Raw genomic sequence first — 20,321 nt, 5'->3', positions numbered from 1 at the left:
CAGTATCTTTTTCTGTGCTTCTCTCTCCATCTATAGTATTCTTTCCTATTAGAGACCAGCTTCCTACCAACACAGAGAGTCTCTTTTCCCTTACTTTGAATTTGAAAAATTCCAGTGGAAGGATATGGTAGGTTTGCTTAGGTCATAGGGATGAAAGGAGGTAGGTGTAATTGGAAGTCCTCACCAGAACCACTTTTTATTTTTTTAAGATTTTATGTATTTATTCATGAGAGACACAGAAAGAGAGGCAGAGACACAGGCAGAGGGAGGAGAGGCAGGCTCCATGCAAGAAGCCCCATGTGGGATTCGATCCCAGGAATTCAGGATGACGCCCTGAGCCAAAGGCAGACGCTCAACCACTGAGCCACCCAGGTGTCTCCGAACCACTTTTTGGTATAAGAAAGAAGCAGTTCCCCACTAGAGGAGGATTCTGGGTACACCAAACAATGCATGTCCATTACTCAGATTATTGGGGGGTTTTGTCCGTAATATTTTATTTTATTTTTTAAATTTTTATTTATTTATGATAGTCACACAGAGAGAGAGAGAGGCAGAGACACAGGCAGAGGGAGAAGCAGGCTCCATGCAGGAAGCCTGATGTGGGACTCAATCCCGGGTCTCCAGGATCACACCCCGGGCTGCAGGCGGCGCTAAACCGCTGCGCCACCGGGGCTGCCCACCATAGTGAAATTTATTTATACATTCACTAAACACTGTGCTAGGCCCAGTACTATAAATTTATCTTTGTAGTTCTCAGTCTGGTTAGGAAAACAGACATTTGATGGATAAATTATACAACTAGACTGGAGTTATTGATTGTAAATAATAGAAATAAGTTCATTTAAATGGAAAAGGAATTTATTAAAAAGATTCTTTTTTAAAGATTTTTATTTATTTATTTATTCATGAGAGACACAGAGAGAGAGGCAGAGACACAGGCAGAGGGAGAAGCAGGCTCTGTGCAGGGAGCCCGACATGGGACTCGATCCCAGGACTCCAGGATCACGCCTTGAGCCGAAGGCGGCACTAAACCCCTGAGCCACCCGGGATGCCCATTAAAAAGATTCTTGAATGAGTTCTGGTTCTGGGTATGAAAGAGTAAGCATACTCTATCCTATCTTTCCCACTGAATGCAATTTAAAAGCCCTGGACAGGGCAGCCCGGATGGCTCAGCGGTTTAGTGCTGCCTTCGGCCCAAAGCGGAATTCTGGAGTCCTGGGATCGAGTCCCACATCAGGCTCCCTGCACAGAGCCTGCTTCTCTCTCTGCCTGCGTCTCTGCCCCCTCCCCCTGTGTCTATCATAAATAAATAAATCTTTAAAAAAAAAAAAAAAAAAAGCCCTGGACACAGTGCATGTGTCATTTGAAGACTCTGAAAAAAGTAAATGGTAGCAATTGGGGAAGGAAACCTGAATTCAAAGTATGAAAGTTCTGGCTTAGAGTTTCCTGTGTTTTGTTTATTTCTAAGCAAAATTTAAGGTGATTGCTCTGCAACAATCACTGTTAAGAGAATGAAAAGATAAGCTACAGGGGTGCCTGAGTGGCTCAGTTGGTTAAGAGTCTGCCTTTAATTCAGGAGCTCAGGTCATGATCTCAGGGTCCTGGGATCTAGCCTCACATTGGGCTCCCTCCCTGCTCAGTAGGGAGTCTGCTTTTCCTTTCTCCTTAGCCCTGCCTCCTGCTCATGCTTTTTCAATCTCTTTCTCAAATTAAAAAAAAAAAAAAAATCTTAAAAAAAAAAGCTACAAAAAGGGAAAAATACTTGTAAACAACATTTTCAGCAAAGGACTTATATTCAGAATATAAAAAGAATTCTTAAAACTTAGTAAGTAATAAGCAACTCAATAAAAAAATGGTAAAAGATTTTAACAGATACTTCAAAAACAACATATGGATAACAACATATGGATAACCAGCAGGTACCTGGCCTGCTCAGTTGGAAGAGGATGTGACTCTTGATCTCAGGGTTGTGAGTCCAAGCCCCCCTTTGGATATAGAGATTACTTAAAAAAATAAACTTAAAAAATATATATGGATAACAAATGAGTACATGAAAATGCTCAATACAAAAATGCTCCTAATGATGCTCAACATCATTAGCCATTTTGGAAATACAAGTTGAAATCACAATGACATATTACTACATATCTATTAGCATGGCTAAACTTAAAATAAATAAAAGCTGACAATACCAAGTGCTGAGCAAGGATGTAGGGCAACTAGAGTTTGACAGTTTCTTGTAAGTAAACATAATTTATTATATGCCTCTGTAATTCTGCTCCTAGGCATTTACCCTGAATCAAGACTTATGTCTACACAGAAGCCTGTACAGTACTGTTTATAGCAGCTTTGTTCATAATTACCAAAAACTAGATACAACTTGAATATCCTTAAATAAATGAATGGATTAACAAACAATGTATGTCCATAAAACAGAACACTACTCAGCAATAAAAAAAAAAAAATAATGAACTACTGATATACAATTACATGGGTGAATCTCAAAGACACTATGTTGAGTGAAAAATATCAGTTCAAAAGTTATATACTATATGACTCCATTTACATGGCATTCTGAGAAAGGCAAAACTATGGAGATGGCAAATATGTCACTGATTACCAGAGGTTAAGGAATGTAGGCTGGACTTCACTACAAAGGGACATCATGAAGGTGTTTTTTGTTTTTGTTTTTGTTTTGTTTGTTTGTTTGTTTTTATCTATGATAGTCACACACACAGAGAGAGAGAGAGGCAGAGACATAGGCAGAGGGAGAAGCAGGCTCCATGCACCGGGAGCCCGACGTGGGATTCGATCCCAGGTCTCCAGGATCGCGCCCTGGGCCAAAGGCAGGCGCCAAACCGCTGCGCCACCCAGGGATCCCCATGAAGGTGTTCTTTGGATACTACCCTTCTGATTGTAGTAATGGTTACATGAACCCTAAGTTTGTGTTAAAATTCAGAAATGTGTACATACACATGTACACAGTTAATTTCCTGTGTTAACTGAAAACATTTTTAAAGATTTTATTTGACAGTGTGAGAGCATAAGCAGCGGGAGCAGCAGAGGGAGAGGGAGAAGCAGGCTCCCTGCTGAGCAGGGGGTCTGATGCAAGGCTTAATCCCAGGATCCTGGGATCATGACCTGAGCTGAAGGCAGATGCTTAATTGACTGAGCCACCCAGGTGCCCCCTAACTTAAATTTTTTTAATCTTGGGGTGCCTGGGTGGCTCAGTCAGTTAGGTGTCTGCCTTTGACTTGGGTCATGATCCTGGGGTCCTGGGATAGAGCCCTGAGACAGGCTCCCTGCTCAGTGGGGAGCTTGCTTCTTTTCTTCTCTCCTTCCTGCTTGTGCTCTCCTATCTCTCTCTCTCTCTCTCTCAAATAAATAACTAGAATCTTTAAAAAGTTTTTTTAATGTTAAAAAGTTATTAAAAGATATTGAATAGGTGATGAGTATCAACTACAATTTGAAAAGAAAAAAATAAAATAAAAAAAAGATATTGGGTAGCTCATTTTATTAGGTAGGATTATGTTCAACTGCATATAACATATATACACTCATACATATAAGAAAAGCTTTAAAAAGATAGATGTTTTTCTTTAATGCAAAAATAATCCCAAAGTATGTGGTCTGGGACTAGAATGGTAGGTTCATGGTTCTGAAGGATGTGGTTCCTTCCAGCACTCTAGTCTCCCATCCCTAAAGTGTGACCCCTGTCCTCACAGTGCTTGGTGGCTGCTGGAGTTCTAGCTGTTGTTAGAGTTCCAGACACATGATGGATGAAGGAAAGAACAAAGGGTATCTTCCTTTCCCTTTAGGATTCTTCTTGGAAGTTGCATGCAACATTCCTTATACCTCACATTGGCTAGAATTTACTCACATGGTTGTACCTAACTTCAGGGGAATCTGGGAATGTCATCTATCTGGGTGGCAAGTGTATCCAGGGAGGAGAAAATCAGGATTCTGATTTCCAAGGAAGAAAATGATGCCTCTTTAAGTTTTTGCAACAGTCCTACAATTGCCAAGTACTACCCATTGTGAAGAATTCTCCAAACAAACCACAAAATTAGTCTAGTACAGATTCTCCTGCCTGCTACCCACTGCCCAGAGTGTAATAGACCTCTCCACACTGTAACCAGTGTAGGCCTGGATACTTTTACTATTCTCCTGGAGCTCTATCTTCCTTGTACTGGAGCAACAGCCACTAGAGAGAGAACTCACAGTCTTTTCCTCCTGACTCTTGGTCTGGCAAGTTATGTGTGAGGGAAGAGCCCAGGGTTCAGGAGAAGCTAAGAAGTAAGTAATAAGCAACTCACAATCAACCTGGCACAATCAACCTCTAGAAGAAGGAGGCTCTGCTTCCCTCCAAGATCCCAAACCTGAAGAACTAAAACAGAAAAGAGGATCAGATGCAAACCAGCCTAAAATAAAGACTCTGGACTTTCCACTCTTAAGTACAAAGTTACAAATGGTATTGTTGAGGTTGCATCCAAATGCTTTGGAAGCCCTGAGGACAGGCTCCCAGCTCTGACTGTGGGCATCAGGAAAGACTCCATCTAAAGGGGCACATCTAAACTGAGTGGGAGTTTTGGGCAAAGATCCTCCAGTCGGCCTCTTGAATCAGTTTACTCTGTGAACCACCATTAGCAATGTTTTATATAATGCTGCTCTATTTTTAAGTATTTTTTTTTAAATGTTTCCTATGGACTATTTTTCAATCTGTTTTTTATTTTTATTTTTTTTTAAGATTTTATTTTTTTTGAAAGACAGCATGAGCGGGGGAGGGGTAAAGGGAGAGGGAGAAGCAGAATTCCCACTGAGCAGGGAGCTTACTGCTGGCTGGATCCCATCAACCCAGGATGATGACCTGAGCTGAAGGCAGATGCTTAATCGATTGAGCCATCCAGGTGCTCTTCAATCTGCTTTTTATTTTTATTTTTTAAAGATTTTTATTTGTTTATTCATGAGAGACACAGAGAGAGAGGGAGGCAGAGACACAGGCAGAGAGGAAGCAAGCTCCACACAGGGAGCCCGATGCGGGAGTTGATCCCAGGTCTCCAGGATCATGCCCTGGGCTGAAGGCTGCGCTAAACTGCTGAGCCACCTGGGCTGCCCTAAATTGATTTTCAATCTTTAAATCCTCATCTAGATAGCCTAGAAAAATTATATACAGTATGATTACATTTTCCTAAATGTTAAAAATTACCTTTTTTCTTTCTTGCTGAGTTTTCAATGTAGGAATCACATCCCCAAATTCTGCAGCAAAACTTAAAAAGCCTCATTTTATTTTTTTTAAAAAAGATTTTATTTATTTGAGAAAGAGAGAGAGAGTGAGTGTGTGTGTGTCTGAGAGAGAAAGAGCCCAAGCAGGGGGAGCCCAATGTGGGACTTGATCACCAGGATGCTGGGGTCATGATCTGGGCTGAAGGCAGATATTTAACTGACTGAGCCATCCAGGTGCCACAGAAGCTCCTTATTTTATACCCAAACACATCCGAAATTCTTTCAGTGTCATTTTCTTCTCAGTCAGCCTTACTAATTCTGATCTGAACTTTGTACTCTCTTACTCTGCAGTGCAGTGTCATCCCGAGTCTTCACTTCACCATCATCCTAAGCATTCCTACCTCCTCTCTCCTGAGTTGGATTTTCTGTTACTTTGATCCTACATTCTTTTCTTTCTTACTGTACTCCTTGGACTTGGTGGAACATAAATTCCAGAAACTTAACAACATGTGCATGGCACCTAAACAATTTTTTGAGACCTTGCATATCTGACATTCTTTATTTTTCCCCTGACACTTGATTGCAAATAATTTAAGCTGGATATAGAATTCTAGATTGGAAACTTTTTTTCCCCAAAATTTCTAAAGCATTGTTCTCATTGCCATGTCACTTTTATGTTGCTTTTAAGAGATCTGATGGGGATCCCTGGGTGGCTCTGTGGTTTATCACCTGCCTTCAGCCCAGGACATGACCTGGAGTCCTGGGATCGAGTCCCATGTTGGGCTCCCTGCATGGGGCCTGCTTCTCCTTCTGCCTGTGTCTCTGACTCTCTCTCTCTCTCTTTCTGTCGCTATGAATAAATAAAATCTAAAAAAGAGAGAGAGAGAGAGAGAGATCTGATGCCATTCTAATTCCTGATCTGTGTACATTACGTTCTTTCTTTCTAGAAGTTTTTTTTTTAAGATTTTATTTATTTATTCATGAGAATACACAGAGAGGAGAGAGAGAGGCAGAGACACAGGCAGAGGGAGAAGCAGGCTCCATGCAGAGAGCCTGACGTGGGACTTGATCCCTGGTCTCCAGGATCACACTCTGGGCTGAAGGGGGCACTAAACCACGGAATCACCCTGGCAGCCCCCTTTCTAGAAGTTTTTAAGGCCTTCTCAATATCCATAAACTTGAAATTTTTCAGTAAATGTGCTCTGATACGGCATGTTATAATCTTTGGGCATTGAGGGGTTCCTTTGGACCTATATAAACTTATTTTTTTGGTTCTGGGAATTTTTCTTTTGTTATCTTTGAAAATCTCTCTATTTTTCTTCTTCTTTCTTCTGAATCTCTAGTTTTGGGTGTATGTTGGATCTCCTGCATTGATCCTCTTTATTTTTCCTATTGATCTATTTTCCATCTCTGTCTTTTGTTTTATTTTCTGTACTATTTCCTTACTATTCTACTTGTTTCTGCTATGTTTAATTTCTAGGTTACTTTCTTATTCTGTACATTTATAATTTAATAGTATTCTGTTCTTAATATCCTTAATTCATTAATTTTTTAAAAGATTTATTTATTTGAGAGAGAAAGAGCACATGAACACACGAGCAGGGGGGAAGGGCAGAGAGGGAGAGTGAGAAAAGTAGGCTCCCTGGTGAGCCTGAAACCTGGAACAGAGTCAGTCCCATGACCCTGAGATCATGGCCTGAGCTGAAATCAACTCAGATGCTCAATTGGCTGAGCCACCCAGGTGCTCCTAATTCATTAACTTTTTATTTTTAAAATTTTTATTGTTTTCAGGTAATGTCCCAATCTCTTTCATAAAAAGCATAAGGTTTGTAGACCCTAATAGTTTTATAAAATTCTCCTTTTAAAGTCAGTCTGGTGGGGCAGCCCCGGTGGCACAGCGGTTTAGCGCCGCCTGCAGCACAGGGTGTGATCCTGGAGACCCTGGATAGAGTCCCATGTCAGGCTCTCTGTATGATGCTTCTCACTCTGCCTGTGTCTCTGCCTCTCTCTCTCTCTGTCTCTGTGAATAAATAAATAAAAATCTTTAAAAAAAAAAAGTCAGTCTGGTGGAGCATCCAAAAGACTTGGTATGAAGAATAGTCCTATTAGGGTTCAAAAATTGATATCTGCATTTATATTGTGCAGATTGAAGAAACAAAATCTGTAAAAAAATTATTTTATGATAATCCATGTCTGAATCTTTTCGAAAATGGCATATTTATTTGAGGAATAATTGTGATAGTTTCCTTTTCATTAAAAAGTAATATTGCTGGGGCACCTGGGTGGTTCAGCTGGTCAAGTGTCTGACTCTTTGTTTTGGCTCATGTCTTGATCTCCCAGTCATTAGAGCAAGCTCCAGGGTGGATCTGCTTTGGATTTTTTTCCCCCTTTTCTCTACTTCCCCCCACTCCAATAAATAAGCAAGCAAGCAAGTAAATAAATAAATAAATAAAATCTTTGGGGGATCCCTGGATGGCGCAGCGGTTTGGCGCCTGCCTTTGGCCCAGGGCGCGATCCTGGAGACCCGGGATCGAATCCCACATCGGGCTCCAGGTGCATGGAGCCTGCTTCTCCCTCTGCCTATGTTTCTGCCTCTCTCTCTCTCTCTGTGACTATCATAAATAAATAAAAATTAAAAAAAAATAAATAAAATCTTTGGGGAAAAAAAGAAGGATGCCTGGGTGACTCAGTTGGTTAAGCCCTGGACTCTCAATTTAGGCTCAAGTCATGATCTCAGGGTCGTGAGATCAAGCCAGAGTCAGGCTCTGCCATCGGTGGGGAGTCTGGTGGAGATTCTCAGTCTCCCTCTCCCTCTGCCCCTCCTCTGTTCTCATTCTCAAAATAAATAAACTCTTTAAAAAATTAATATTACCCCAAAATTAATATTTATATTAATTTAAATGTAATAATATTGGATATAATAATATCCAATAATCGTCTCTACCCATTCTTACAGTCAAAGTAACAGTCATTAGACTAAGATGTTTCCAGGAATTTTTGACTAGCCATTGTTGCTACAAAAATGAAAGCTGATCTCTTTTACTGTAGTAGCCACTTGAGTTGCTAATATTTACTTTATTGAAGATACAAAGAGAGTAAACTTTAAAAAGAAAAAAATGTTTTTCCTTGGCAATGTTCACAACAAGTCTATGTTCTCATTTTTTGTTGCTGGACACTAAAATTTTTCAGGGGTGAGTGTCCAATCTAATCAAGCACTGTTTTGATGCTGCACCAAGTGGAAGCCTGCCATGTTTATGGAATCAATTCTGTTACATAATTTTTCAGTATTTTACAAAGATTTATTTTATTTTTTCTTGCTTATTCTAGTGAGACTCTATACAACTTCATTTCCCATATCAGAGAAAGCATTCACAGGGTAAGTATAGCTACATGTCAAGGAATTAGAACATTTTACATTTTAAGAAGTTTACTAATTACATTGACCTTAAATCATATAGGATAGCATGCTTTTTCTTTTCTTTTTTTTTTTTAGCATGTTTTAACTACCTTTTTAAAATTATTAAATGACAATATTACAAGTTAGTAAAATAAGGCAATAATCCGTGAATTCTTTCTTAATCTGGGATTTCTTAGTTGCAGACATCTGTGGAAAAATCTGAGGAACATCTCAGTTCAAGAAGCCAAACAATTTTGGATTGTTTGGAGACTGTGACTAAGACATGTGAGTATCTCGTATTTGAGGTTAGCAGCAGAGGGCACTGTGTGCAGTGAACTGAACTTTCTGACCCTAGCCACATTTCTGTCAGTGGTAAGGTTCCATAGTGTTTCAGATGAGAGAATGGGTACATTAAGGTTAGCCCTGAAGAGATGTGGAGCACACTGAACTCAGTGGTGGGACCCACCTAGGTGTGGGAGTGTTCCTGGTCCTTAGCTGCTCCCTGTGAAGCACTAATCCTCCACCTAGTAATCCCACTGCTGCCTCAGGATAGGTAGCTCTGCCAGATTTCTCATCTCACTGCCTAAAGTGAATCAGAAGCATCCCTGAATCCCTAATGAATTGCTGTCTGTATTGTCTATAAAGACATTGTTCTGTTAGGACTTAGAAATAAAGACTGCTCCCTTAAGAGTTAGAAATACTCCAGCCACCTAATCTTCTTCTTGATGCCTTGGTTTCAATGAGAGCTATTTTGTAGTGAATTACCTCTTTCTCCATTTCAGTTAGTGGTTTGTAAAGTCCCTTGCTCTACCAATTAGCAATTTATGTTTAAATAAAATCATGGTCCCAGCTCTTACTAAACAGAAGAGAGCCATAACACTGCTCTCCTTAGGCGGACACCTCTGTAGAACCAACAGCTTCTCAGCTAAATAGCAAGATGATGACTGCATCTGTACTTGTTTGCATTTGTCTGTGTGTTTATTTTTTTATTTTAAACAAATTGAAGTCAACTTATTTAAATGCCTTGGAATGGATTGCTCATGATTTACAAAAATTAATGCCTTTGTGTGGCTTAGAAATTAATCTCCATCTGTCTGCAAAAAAGCACTGCGCTGTCTGCTGGCTTCCAACCTGGGTATTCCACACATAGGGCAACTGTGCCTAATCTTTTTCGAAACCAGTTTTGGACACCTGGGACTATTACTCTCACAAGAAGTAGCAAGAGGGATCCCTGGGTGGCGCAGCGGTTTAGCGCCAGCCTTTGGCCCAGGGCGAGATCCTGGAGACCCGGGATCAAGTCCCACGTCGGGCTCCCGGTACATGGAGCCTGCTTCTCCCTCTGCCTATGTCTCTGCCTCTCTCTCTCTCTCTGTGACTATCATAAATAAATAAAAATTAAAATATATATATATATTTACAAGAAGTAGCAAGACAAAGAGCAGAAGCAAACCAGGAGTGTTTCCTTTGTGTAAGGTGATAGAATAACTCATTTATAAGTGCCCAAGGAAAGCACTCTTTTTTAGATTTTATTTATTTACTCATGAGAGACAGAGAGAGAGAAAGAGAGAGAATGGCAGAGACACAGGCAGAGGAGGGAGAAGCAGGCTCCGTGCAAGGAGCCGGACGTGGGACTCGATCCAGGGTCCCCAGGATCACGCCCTGGGCCGAAGGCGGCATTAAACTGCTGAGTCACACGGGCTGCCCACTTTTTGTTTTCTTCATTTAAAACTAGGTGAAGTACAAAAAGGAGGATTGCAGTATAGGTGTGACATTCTTAGCCCAGACTAGGGAATGGAAGTGCCCAAGCTCCCAATACAAGATCAAGACAGAGTGAGGACTAGAACTGGGTCTGGCTTATAGTAGGCATAGGGATCCTGATCCTTCATCCTGATGGTTCCTTTTTAGAGGGTAAGACTCAGGAGAAGGATCCACGTTGATAGGGCAAACAGTAACAGACACTGTGGCATCATATTAATTACAAAGCCAGATCATTCCTTTTTTAAAAAAATATGTATGTATGTATGTATGTATGTATGTATGTATGTATAGAGCTCAAGTGGCAGTGTGGGGGATGGGGCAGAGAGAAAGGGAGAGAGAATCTCCAGCAGATTTTGTGGTCAGTGCAGAACTTGATGCAGGGCTTGATTCCATCACCCTGAGATCATGACCTGAGGTAAAATCAAGAGTTGGATACTTAACCAACTGAGCCACCCAGGCACCCCTAGAAAGCCAGATCATTCTTGAAAATGGCATAAATAGGGATCCCTGGGTGGCGCAGCGGTTTGGCGCCTGCCTTTGGCCCAGGGCGTGATCCTGGAGACCCGGGATCGAATCCCACGTTGGGCTCCCGGTGCATGGAGCCTGCTTCTCCCTCTGCCTCTCTCTCTCTCTGTCTCTCTGTGTGACTATCATAAATAAATAAAAATTAAAAAAAAAAAAAAAGAAAATGGCATAAATAGTCTGTCCAAAGTCATTCCTTTTCTTGGTATGTAGTGATCAGGAAGTTAGTCATTGAAAGAGGAACCAAACAAATCCTCTATCTTCACATGGTCTGGCCCAATCTAGCTGGCCTGAAACACTGAATTTGTCAGCCAGTACATCCTGCAGCCTTCAATACGCATTTACTGTGGCTCATAAGGGAAAGGGAAAGATACTGTGTGAAAGTGCTCTCTTGTGCTACAATGTAATTGGTACCTTCACAGAAGGAGGTCATGAAATCTTTCCCTAGTCAGTCTGTTCAACCAGAGGGAACACTGGTTCTCTAAAGCCATTTAATCTAGCTCCTCTTGTTCTTCAGTTGAGGATTGAAGACTAGAATAATAGAATAAATTACCAAGGTCATCCACATCCTAATTTAAGTTTGGGTGGGCTAATTAGTAAAGAGCAGTAGCACCTAATAGGGATTGAAAAATATGATTGGGGCACCTGGGTGGCTCAGTGGTTGAGCATCTGCCTTTGGCTCAGGTCATGATCCTGGGGTCCTGGGACCGAGTCCCGTATCTCCCTCTGCCTATGTCTCTGCCTATCTTGGTGTCTCTCATGAGTAAATTAATAAAATCTTTAAAAAATATATGATCAATAGGAAAATAAAAAGGAGGGGCTGCTATTGAAAATCAGAAAATAGAAGTGCTGGTGGCTCAGTCGGCTAAACATTCAACTCTTGATCTCAGGGTTAGGAGTTCAAGCTCTGCATTGGGCTGCATGCTGGGTGTGGAGCCTACTTTAAAAAATAAAGAAAGGGGGATCCCTGGGTGGCTCAGCGGTTTGGCGCCTGCCTTTGGCCTAGGGCGCCATCCTGGAGTCCCGGGATCGAGTCCCACGTCGGGCTCCTGGCACGGAGCCTGCCTCTCTCTCTCTATGTCTATCATAAATAAATAAATAAATCTTTAAAAAAAATAAATAAAAATAAAGAAAGAAAATCAGAAAATATCTTCTTTGGAAAATAGATAACTTTATACATAAAAATAAATTCCATATGAATCAATATAGTAAATGATTAAGTCATATAAAGAAGTATAAGAAAATAATGGGCAGACAGCCCCTGTGGCTCAGTGGTTTAGCACCGCCTTCAGCCCAAGGCGTGATCCTGGAGACTCGGGATTGAGTCCCATGTCGGGCTCCCTGCGTGGAGCCTGCTCCTCCCTCTGCCTGTGTCTCTGCCTCTCTCTCTGTGTCTTTCATGAATAAATAAAATCTTAAAAAAAAAAAAAAAGAAAAAGAAAACAATGGGCAACATTTTTATAATTTTGGAGTCAAGAAATGCTTTTCTAAGCAAGGCACATATAATCATCAAGAAGAATGAGGTCTAGGGCACCTGAATGGCTCAGTAGTCTAAGCATCTGACCAGCTCAGGTCATGATTTCAGAGTCCTGGGAACCAACTTTTGTATCAGGCTCTGAGCTCAGCAGAGTCTGCTTGTCCCTCTCACTCTGCTCCCCCTCCCACTCTCTCCTTCTCTCAAATAAATAAAATCTTAAATAAAAAAAAAGAAGAATGAGGTCTATCTTTATGAACCATGTTAAAATGGAAATATCTGTCCATCGTTAAATAATAACAGCAAGGTGCTGCTTGTGTGCACATAATTTACTACGGGGTACATTTTGTGGAGGAGTATGACCAGTCAGTGAAAATTAGAAAGGGCATCCTGAAGAAAATGGGAGATGCTTCTTATACATGGAGGCTCCCAGACCTTTCCTCAGGCTGTCATCAGCATGGCAAGGAGAGCAAAATTACAGAGTACATAAAAGGAAAACCACTGGCCATCAGTGGAAAAGTGTAGAATCTGAGCCTTGTCAAATCACAAAAATAGAAATGAATTAAAAAATCATCTTCAAAGAAAACAGAGATACTGTCCAGGATATGGAAATGGATTTTAAATGGCATTTTTACAAAATAGTTAAAAATACCTGATGTTTATTGCTAAAGCAAAAATGAAATGAGTCCTCTTCTAAATAACACCCATACACTTACACACACACACGATCTATAATCTATACATAGATGCGCACATGTACCAATGTATCAACACAAAATTCTAGGAACTGCTTGTAATGTTAAATTCCAGGAAGTGAACCAAGATTTGCATGGGAGCGAATCTGTCATTTTTCATTGCATATCTTTTTATACTGTTCTAGGTTTGAGTTATTTTCTTAAACTTTTTATTTTATTTTTTTTTATTTTTTATTTTTTTTTAAATTTTTAATTTTATTTATTTATGATAGGCACACAGTGAGAGAGAGAGGCAGAGACACAGGCAGAGGGAGAAGCAGGCTCCATGCACTGGGAGCCCGACGTGGGATTCGATCCCGGGTCTCCAGGATCACGCCCTGGGCCAAAGGCAGGCGCCAAACCGCTGCGCCACCCAGGGATCCCTCTTAAACTTTTTAAAAGAAAAAAAAAGGGATAGATTTTGAGCTTGATATAAAAGCTCCTGTGAGGGGATCCCTGGTTTGGCACCTGCCTTTGGCCCAGGGCCTGATCCTGGAGACCCAGGATTGAGTCCCGCATTGGGCTCCCGGCATGGAGCCTGCTTCTCCCTCTGCCTGTGTGTCTCTGCCTCTGCCTCTGCCTCTGTCTCTCTCTCTCTCTCTCTCTCTCTCTCTGTGTCTATCATGAATAAATAAATAAATCTTTTTAAAAAAATGCTCCTGTGAAAGTAAAGATCCCAAACATATGTTTCCAAGGGGACAAGGAAAGCCTTTGTGGGACCACAGATAGATGCTTTCTGAGTACTCACTCTGAAACTGAACACTTTGCTTGCCTTCTTCATTCTCTGCTTTTGTGGTTGGTAATGTTCACTGTTGCTAAGAAACATTGCTATTTAGGAATTCATCTAGGATAGGATAATTACATTTGCTTTCTACTACAAATATCCACAAGGATGTCTGGAAAAATATTTGACTAAGTTTAGGAATAGGAATCTAGTACTTGAAACATAAGTAAACAGCCTTTTTCTAATTGGTTGACATATGGAATTTAACTTTGTATTGGGTAATAGGAGAAAATTTGCCTTCTAGAAAATTCTTTTTTTATTGTGGTAAAATAAACATAACATGAAATTTACCATTTCTTATTGCTATTTTTGCAAGACTACACTGGCTTGTCTGTTTATAGTCATACCAGGCTCTTTCTTGCCTCAGAACTTTACACTTGCTGTCCTCTTTTTTCTCAATAACCTTCCCCTAATCTTTGCAGGGCTAGCTCCTTTTAATCCTTCTGGTTTCACCTTAAATGTCTTTTTTTTTTTTTTTTTTTTAGATTTTATTTATTTATTCATGAGAGACACACAGAGAGAGGCAGAGACATAGGCAGAGGGAGATACGGGACTCAATCCTAGGACCCGAGGATCATGACCTGAGCTGAAGGCAGATGCTCAACCACTGAGCCACCCAGGTGTCCCTCACCTTAAATGTCTTCATCTCCAATGAGCTTATCTGAAATAGGTGCCCCCACTCTGTTATTTTTATTATAATCCCTATCATAGCACTTAGTACAATTTTCATTTATTTATGTACATGTTTATTTATTTTTTTCCTTTCAAAGCTGCAAAAATTCATGTATGTAGTACACAGTTTTGTTCAAGATTGTTTCCATATTCCTAGCACAGTTCTCTGATAATTCTTAGATTAAACTGTAAATCTCCAAATAATACATTCAAACACATCAGGAATTCTGTTTCCTTTTCTAATTAGAGATGTCCTGCCTGGAGCTCCATCTTCTAGCTCTAACCCCGGGCAGATAACTCCTGAGGTCCCAGGCTTAGGACTTCTCTTCATTGTCATTCTAAGGATCCTCTGTTTTTCATCCCCAGTCTTGGATCCCTTTGTCTCCTGGACTTTAGTTTATACTTGTGTTTCGTCATACACATCTTCCAGTAGCTTTCTGAGAAAGAGTGTATGAGAGCTAACTTTTTTATACACTGCATGTTTGAAAATGTTTTCTATCTCCACATCGGTCTAGAATCCTAGTGGGAAATGCTTTGTCCTCAGAATTTCTAAGGGATGGCTCCATTGTCTTCTAGTTTTAGTTTGGTTAATGAGATGTTTGATGCCATTTTGCTTCTAGATTCTGTATGTTGTCTGGGTACTCCTGACTTTCCCTTTATAGAGATTTTTGAGCCTCATGTTTTCCTTTGATATTCTGAGAACCAACTGGAAAAGTGCCACAAAATGTAAGATAATTTAGTAAGGTGGCAGAAATTAACAAAAATGTAATGGGAAAAAAAGATGCCATTTATAAATCTAACATAGAAGATAGAAGATAAACCACCCAGGAATTAATTTAACAATGATACATAACTCACTCATCTTTTTTTTTTTTTAATGTTTTCTGGGTTTTATGTCTTGTTTAGAAATGCCTTTCCTTACAAAGTTACAATTTCCCCCATGTTTCCTTCTTACTTTATGGTTTACTTATAGTAAAATTGTTAATCTATCTAGAATTTATGTTAATATATGAAATCTGAAATGTAAGACTCCTTTTAGGAGGGGGATTATGTTTTATTTTGGTTTTTAAATATTTTATTTATTTATTCATGAGAGAGAGGCAGAGAGACATAGGCAGAGGGAGAAGCAGGCTCCATGCAGGGAGCCTGACGTGGGACTCGATCCTAGGACCCTGGAATCATGACCTGAACCAAAGGCAGACACTCAACCACTGAGCCATCCAAGTGCCCTTATGTTTTATTTTAAAGAGAAACGCTGAGATAAATCACTTGAACTTTATCAGATAGCATATGCTAAATTTCTGCCCTTAGCTAATAGGAGAAGACAAAACCAACAGAATAGTTAGAATACGGGGAACTAACCGAAGCACCTATCAGACTGAGGCAAGTTTTCAAGTAAGACTAAGTTTGAGATTATTATCCTGTCTTTTCAAGCACCAGACGTCACTCTGGTTTTCCTTCCATTTATTGTGAAGAGCTAAACACTCTCTTGTTGCCAAATTGTTTTTTACCCACCTAAAATGAAAAAATTTTGTTGGGCAGCCCAGGTGGCTCAGCAAGTTAGTGCCACCTTCAGCCCAGGGCGTGATCCTGGAGTCCTGGGATCGAGTCCCACGTCTGGCTCCCTGCATGGAGCCTGCTTCTCCCTCTGCTTGTGTCTCTGCCTCTCTCTATGTGTGTGTATGTGTCTCATGAATAAATAAAAATAAAATCTTTAAAAAATTTTGTCAAGAATCTTGAAACACCCTTTCAGTTATGAGAAGATAAAAGGAATATCTGGTGTGTTATTCCTGATTATCTGTAAATTATACTTGTTATGCATTTAAGATGTATGTGAACTTATAATAGCTTATAGCATATAGCAGATACTCATCAACTATTTGCTAAATAAATGTAAGAGCATCTTCACATGGCCTGCCATTTAACAACAGGATGGCAATGATTGATTGCAACACAATGTGTTAGTGTGTGTGTGTGTGTGTGTGTATAAAATATCTCTATGCCAAAGAGAGGAAGCAGTATCAGTCCTGAGTGGTTAGCAAGTCAGTCAAGTCACCAAGTTCATTACAGCCCAAGTGTAAATAGAGGATAAATAAATGGTGGGTGATAAGTGATAATAGAGCACACACGTCGTGCCAATACCAGAGAAAAGGAGCCCCCTAGCCTGCCAGGAAATGGCATTTTTCAAAGGAGGTGATTGCTGAGAGCAGAAGGAAGAAAAGAAATTAGTTGCACTGAGGGGCACCTGAGTGGCTCAGTAGGTTAAGCGTCTGCCTTAGGTTCAGGTCATGATCCTGGAGTGCTGGGATCGAGCCCCACATCAGGTTACCAGCTCAGAGTCTGCTTCTCCCTCTACCATTCCCACTCATGCTCTCTCTCTCAAATAAAATCTTTAACAAAAAATGAATTGATTGCACAGAGGTAGTGGTTGAAGGGAATGGGTAGAGTTGACCGGGATAGAAGTATAAATACTCCAAGCCAAGGGAACAGCATGTACAAAGCCAATGGTGAGAGAGATTGCATAGAAAACAGACCTCAGGGCAGCCCGGGTGGCTCACCGGTTTAGCGCTGCCTTCAGCCCAGGGTGTGATCCGGGGATCGATTCCCAGGTCAGGCTCCCTGCCTGGAGCCTGCTTCTCCCTCTGCCTGTTTCTGCCTCTCTCTCTGTCTCTCATGAATAAATAAATAAAATCTTTAAAAAAAAAAAAAGAAAGAAAGAAAGACCTCAGAGATGTGGAGCTGGATAGAGAGGGTAAGGGGAAAGTGAGCCTGGGTCTTCATGGCCAATGTAAAGATTTGGACTTCATCCAATGGCCAGCGGGGTGCTATTGAAAGTTACAGTGCAGGTTTCAGAGGAGGTATAATTACATCTACATTCTGAAGAGATCACTCTGATGACAGGACCAAGAATGTAAGCCAAGGAAAAAGTTCGTGCCGTCATCTAGGAAGCAGGTTTCAGAGTCCCCAGGAGGCTAATGAGACTGAGTCTGCCTTGGCTAGAATATTCTCAGGGAGGATGGAAAGAAGAGACAGTGGAGGAATCGTCCTACTGTGGCTTCCTCTCCTCACCAAGGTTGATCTGGGCAGAGAATCCTGGACATTAGCAGAGCAGGCTCAAGTGGCCCATGCCAGATTTCAGCTCTTCCCTCTTCATCATTATGGTATGGGCAGGGTGGGGCATGCCATAGTCTTCATGAAGTAATTGTCATTTTTCTGTATTTAGTGCAGGAGACTGTACAGGCCCATAGTGATCTGGTGTTGGAAACAGTGCATGACAAAGGAAACATGGAGCAGGTCATCTCTGAGATACAGAAGAGATTTGAAGCTGTAAGTGTGGTTCCCAACCTCTATCCTCAAGTATGTTTTTAGCTTTGTCACTAAGACCCAGAGAGACACCTTTAAAGTTGCAATTTTTTTTTTTTAGCCAAGAATAGGAGCCAGATAGGTCCCTTGGTAATGGACCAGGGTAGAGGCTAACTTCCTCCTCCAAGGTTCCCTGGCATTATGTGGACCCAAGGGGCTCTGCTCCAGAATGTTGCCATCCTTCCTCTGTAAAGCACCCAGCAAGGGACAAGCTTTGGTTCTGCTAGCACATCCTTTGGTTAGTTTGCACATTTCATTGTGCGTTCTGAGTTGCAGGGTCCCTAACTCTTTTCTCACGTCTTTCCCTAGAGACAAGCAGAATTTATAGAAATGAAATCTGACCTGAAGCACCTTGAAGTTTTAGTTGCCCAGCAGAGTAAGGACTTCCAGCAGCTGTGTGAGCAGCTAGGCCAGCTGAATGTGGCCAGTGTCCTAGCAGAGCTGAAGACATTGATTTCAGTCCCTTGGGTACCGGGGCATGTGAAAGACAGTACTTCCCAGACCTCACCACCTCTGGCCCAGAGTCTCAATTTCACCAGGCACGACAGATATGCTTCTGAAGAACCAGTTATGTGGCAGGCTCAGGCCCTCCCTGGTATATGGAATCTGAATATGGGCTCCCCGCAGCCTGTAGAGTTTCGTGTCCAAAGTGAGGGAGCAAAAAGTGATACTCTCCAAGAAGAGACTGCACTGATGGCAGCTGGAACCAGCAAAAGAAACAGGCAAGGAAAGGACAAGGCAGTGCAGACCAACTGCGAGAACCGGACTCTGACTAAAACCAGTTCTGAGTACCATGGCTCTGGTTTCCCAGGCTGCAAAGTTCCTGGTGATAGGGACTGGGTTTCCCAAAGAGCCTCAAGGCTTATACCCCTGGACTTAAACAACTTTGAAACCTGCATTAAGAACACCTGCCAAAAATGTCAAGGTGTGTTTCCGTGTGACCCTTGTGAACAAAAGTTGAGGGCTGCACAGAAACGCAAAACTGTGGAAAGAGGGGGGAAAGGCAAGAAACAGCAGCCCAGGAAATCCCACAGAGGCAGGCTCCTAGCCAGGAAACAAGAACAAACCCCTAGCAGAAACTGTGCTGTCACTTCTAAATATCCTCAGCCTCCAGTTTCTGGCCCACAAAGGTCCCCCCTGGAGCAGCAGGAGCCCCTTGCTCAGCCACTGCATTTGTGGGACCCCAGGAGCCCCACAAAGCTAGTCAGCCCTGTTCTGGCAGGAACAGTCATGCCCGGTAAGACAATGAGAGCAGCGCAAAGGAGTATCTTACAGCTCAGTGGGTGTTCTTCCCTAGACAACAGCCTGCTCTCTAACAGTTTCCAAGGGGACCACCATATGAGTTGGTTCAGTGACCTCAACCTTGGAAGTTCAGAGCGCCCTCTGAGCAAGGAGCCAGGGAAGAATATGCTCTACGATCTGGGTTTTGATAGCAGTGATGATGGCTTCTGACCAGCCCACATAATGACTTCAGTTGATAGTTTATTGGTCTCAGCTGGAAAGACAAATTATAGCACACTGGGGCTGGCTAGTGGCAGAAAGTCCCTGGAGCCTGACAAGCCCTCAGGCTCAGAGGCCCTGCTGGGGGGAGGGGGGGTCAGTGCAGGATGGGTGCAAGGCCAGGGGAGCAAATCTGGCATTCTAGATACCAGCTGCTACCCATGGCAAGTTTAAGAGATAAGTGCATCCTTATTTATTGAAATGAAGTGTGTGAAGACAGTGGTGATGAGCTGGAGCAGCAGCCTGGGTGTAGGGCATCAGGTGGAAGGTGCTGTTTTTGATGAAAGGAGGGCTGTCTATTGAGTGGCAGAAGGGCTCTCACAGAACTGTTGCTGTGGCAGCATGACTCCCAAACACAACATTTTTGGTCTTCACAGTACTTCCTACATGTAAGTGATACCTTTCCAGGCCTCAGTATATTTTTATTATGATTTTTATTCAGTTTTACTGTCAGAGTGCTTGCATTTTTTGATCAGTGGAAGATTACAGGATACACTAAGTCTACCTTATTGTGAACAGAGAAATAGAGAATGTTAAGCTGCCAATGAAAAAGAGGTGACATGGACCCAGCAGATGCCCAGAGTGGCGCTGTCTACAAGCTGCACAATTCTGCCCTTCTTCCTGTTTTTCCCCATCCTATTTTCAATCACTCTTCAAGCTAATGAGAGCATCTAAGGGTCCAGTAATATTTCTGGAGAGCAATGGGCTTATTATGAGACTTTGGCTTTCTATCTTGCAGTTTTGAGTTTTTGTTATATATTTCTTTTGTAACAAAAAATAAAATATATGAAACATTTAAAAGCATATTTTTTGGGGGGTGCCTGGGTGGCTCAGGCATCCGACTCTTGATTTCAGCTCAGGTCATGATCTCAGGATCCTGGGATCAAGCTCTGC

At 41.6% G+C, this 20,321-nt stretch overlaps 1 protein-coding gene across 12 annotated transcripts in view; it reads left to right on the top strand.

Annotated features, from left to right (window-relative positions):
• Window positions 1–20,228, top strand: part of IHO1 (interactor of HORMAD1 1) — a 42,230-nt gene extending 22,002 nt beyond the window's left edge. For 11 of the 12 annotated variants that reach the window (XM_072786230.1, XM_072786227.1, XM_072786232.1 and 8 more), the window contains 4 exons: window positions 8,551–8,599; window positions 8,818–8,905; window positions 17,788–17,891; window positions 18,237–20,228. In XM_072786230.1, coding sequence (XP_072642331.1) covers window positions 8,551–8,599; window positions 8,818–8,905; window positions 17,788–17,891; window positions 18,237–19,379 — 1,384 coding nt within the window. In that variant the 3' untranslated portion in view covers window positions 19,380–20,228. The remainder of the gene's footprint in view (window positions 1–8,550; window positions 8,600–8,817; window positions 8,906–17,787; window positions 17,892–18,236) is intronic. The other variant, XM_072786231.1, reaches the window with a different exon arrangement.
• Window positions 20,229–20,321: the final 93 nt, after the last annotated feature.

This window comes from Canis lupus, chromosome 19 (genome assembly GCF_048164855.1).
Source record: "Canis lupus baileyi chromosome 19, mCanLup2.hap1, whole genome shotgun sequence".
In the NCBI taxonomy this organism is placed as follows: Eukaryota; Metazoa; Chordata; class Mammalia; order Carnivora; family Canidae; genus Canis; species Canis lupus.
This window is presented reverse-complemented; position numbering and strand designations above follow the sequence as displayed.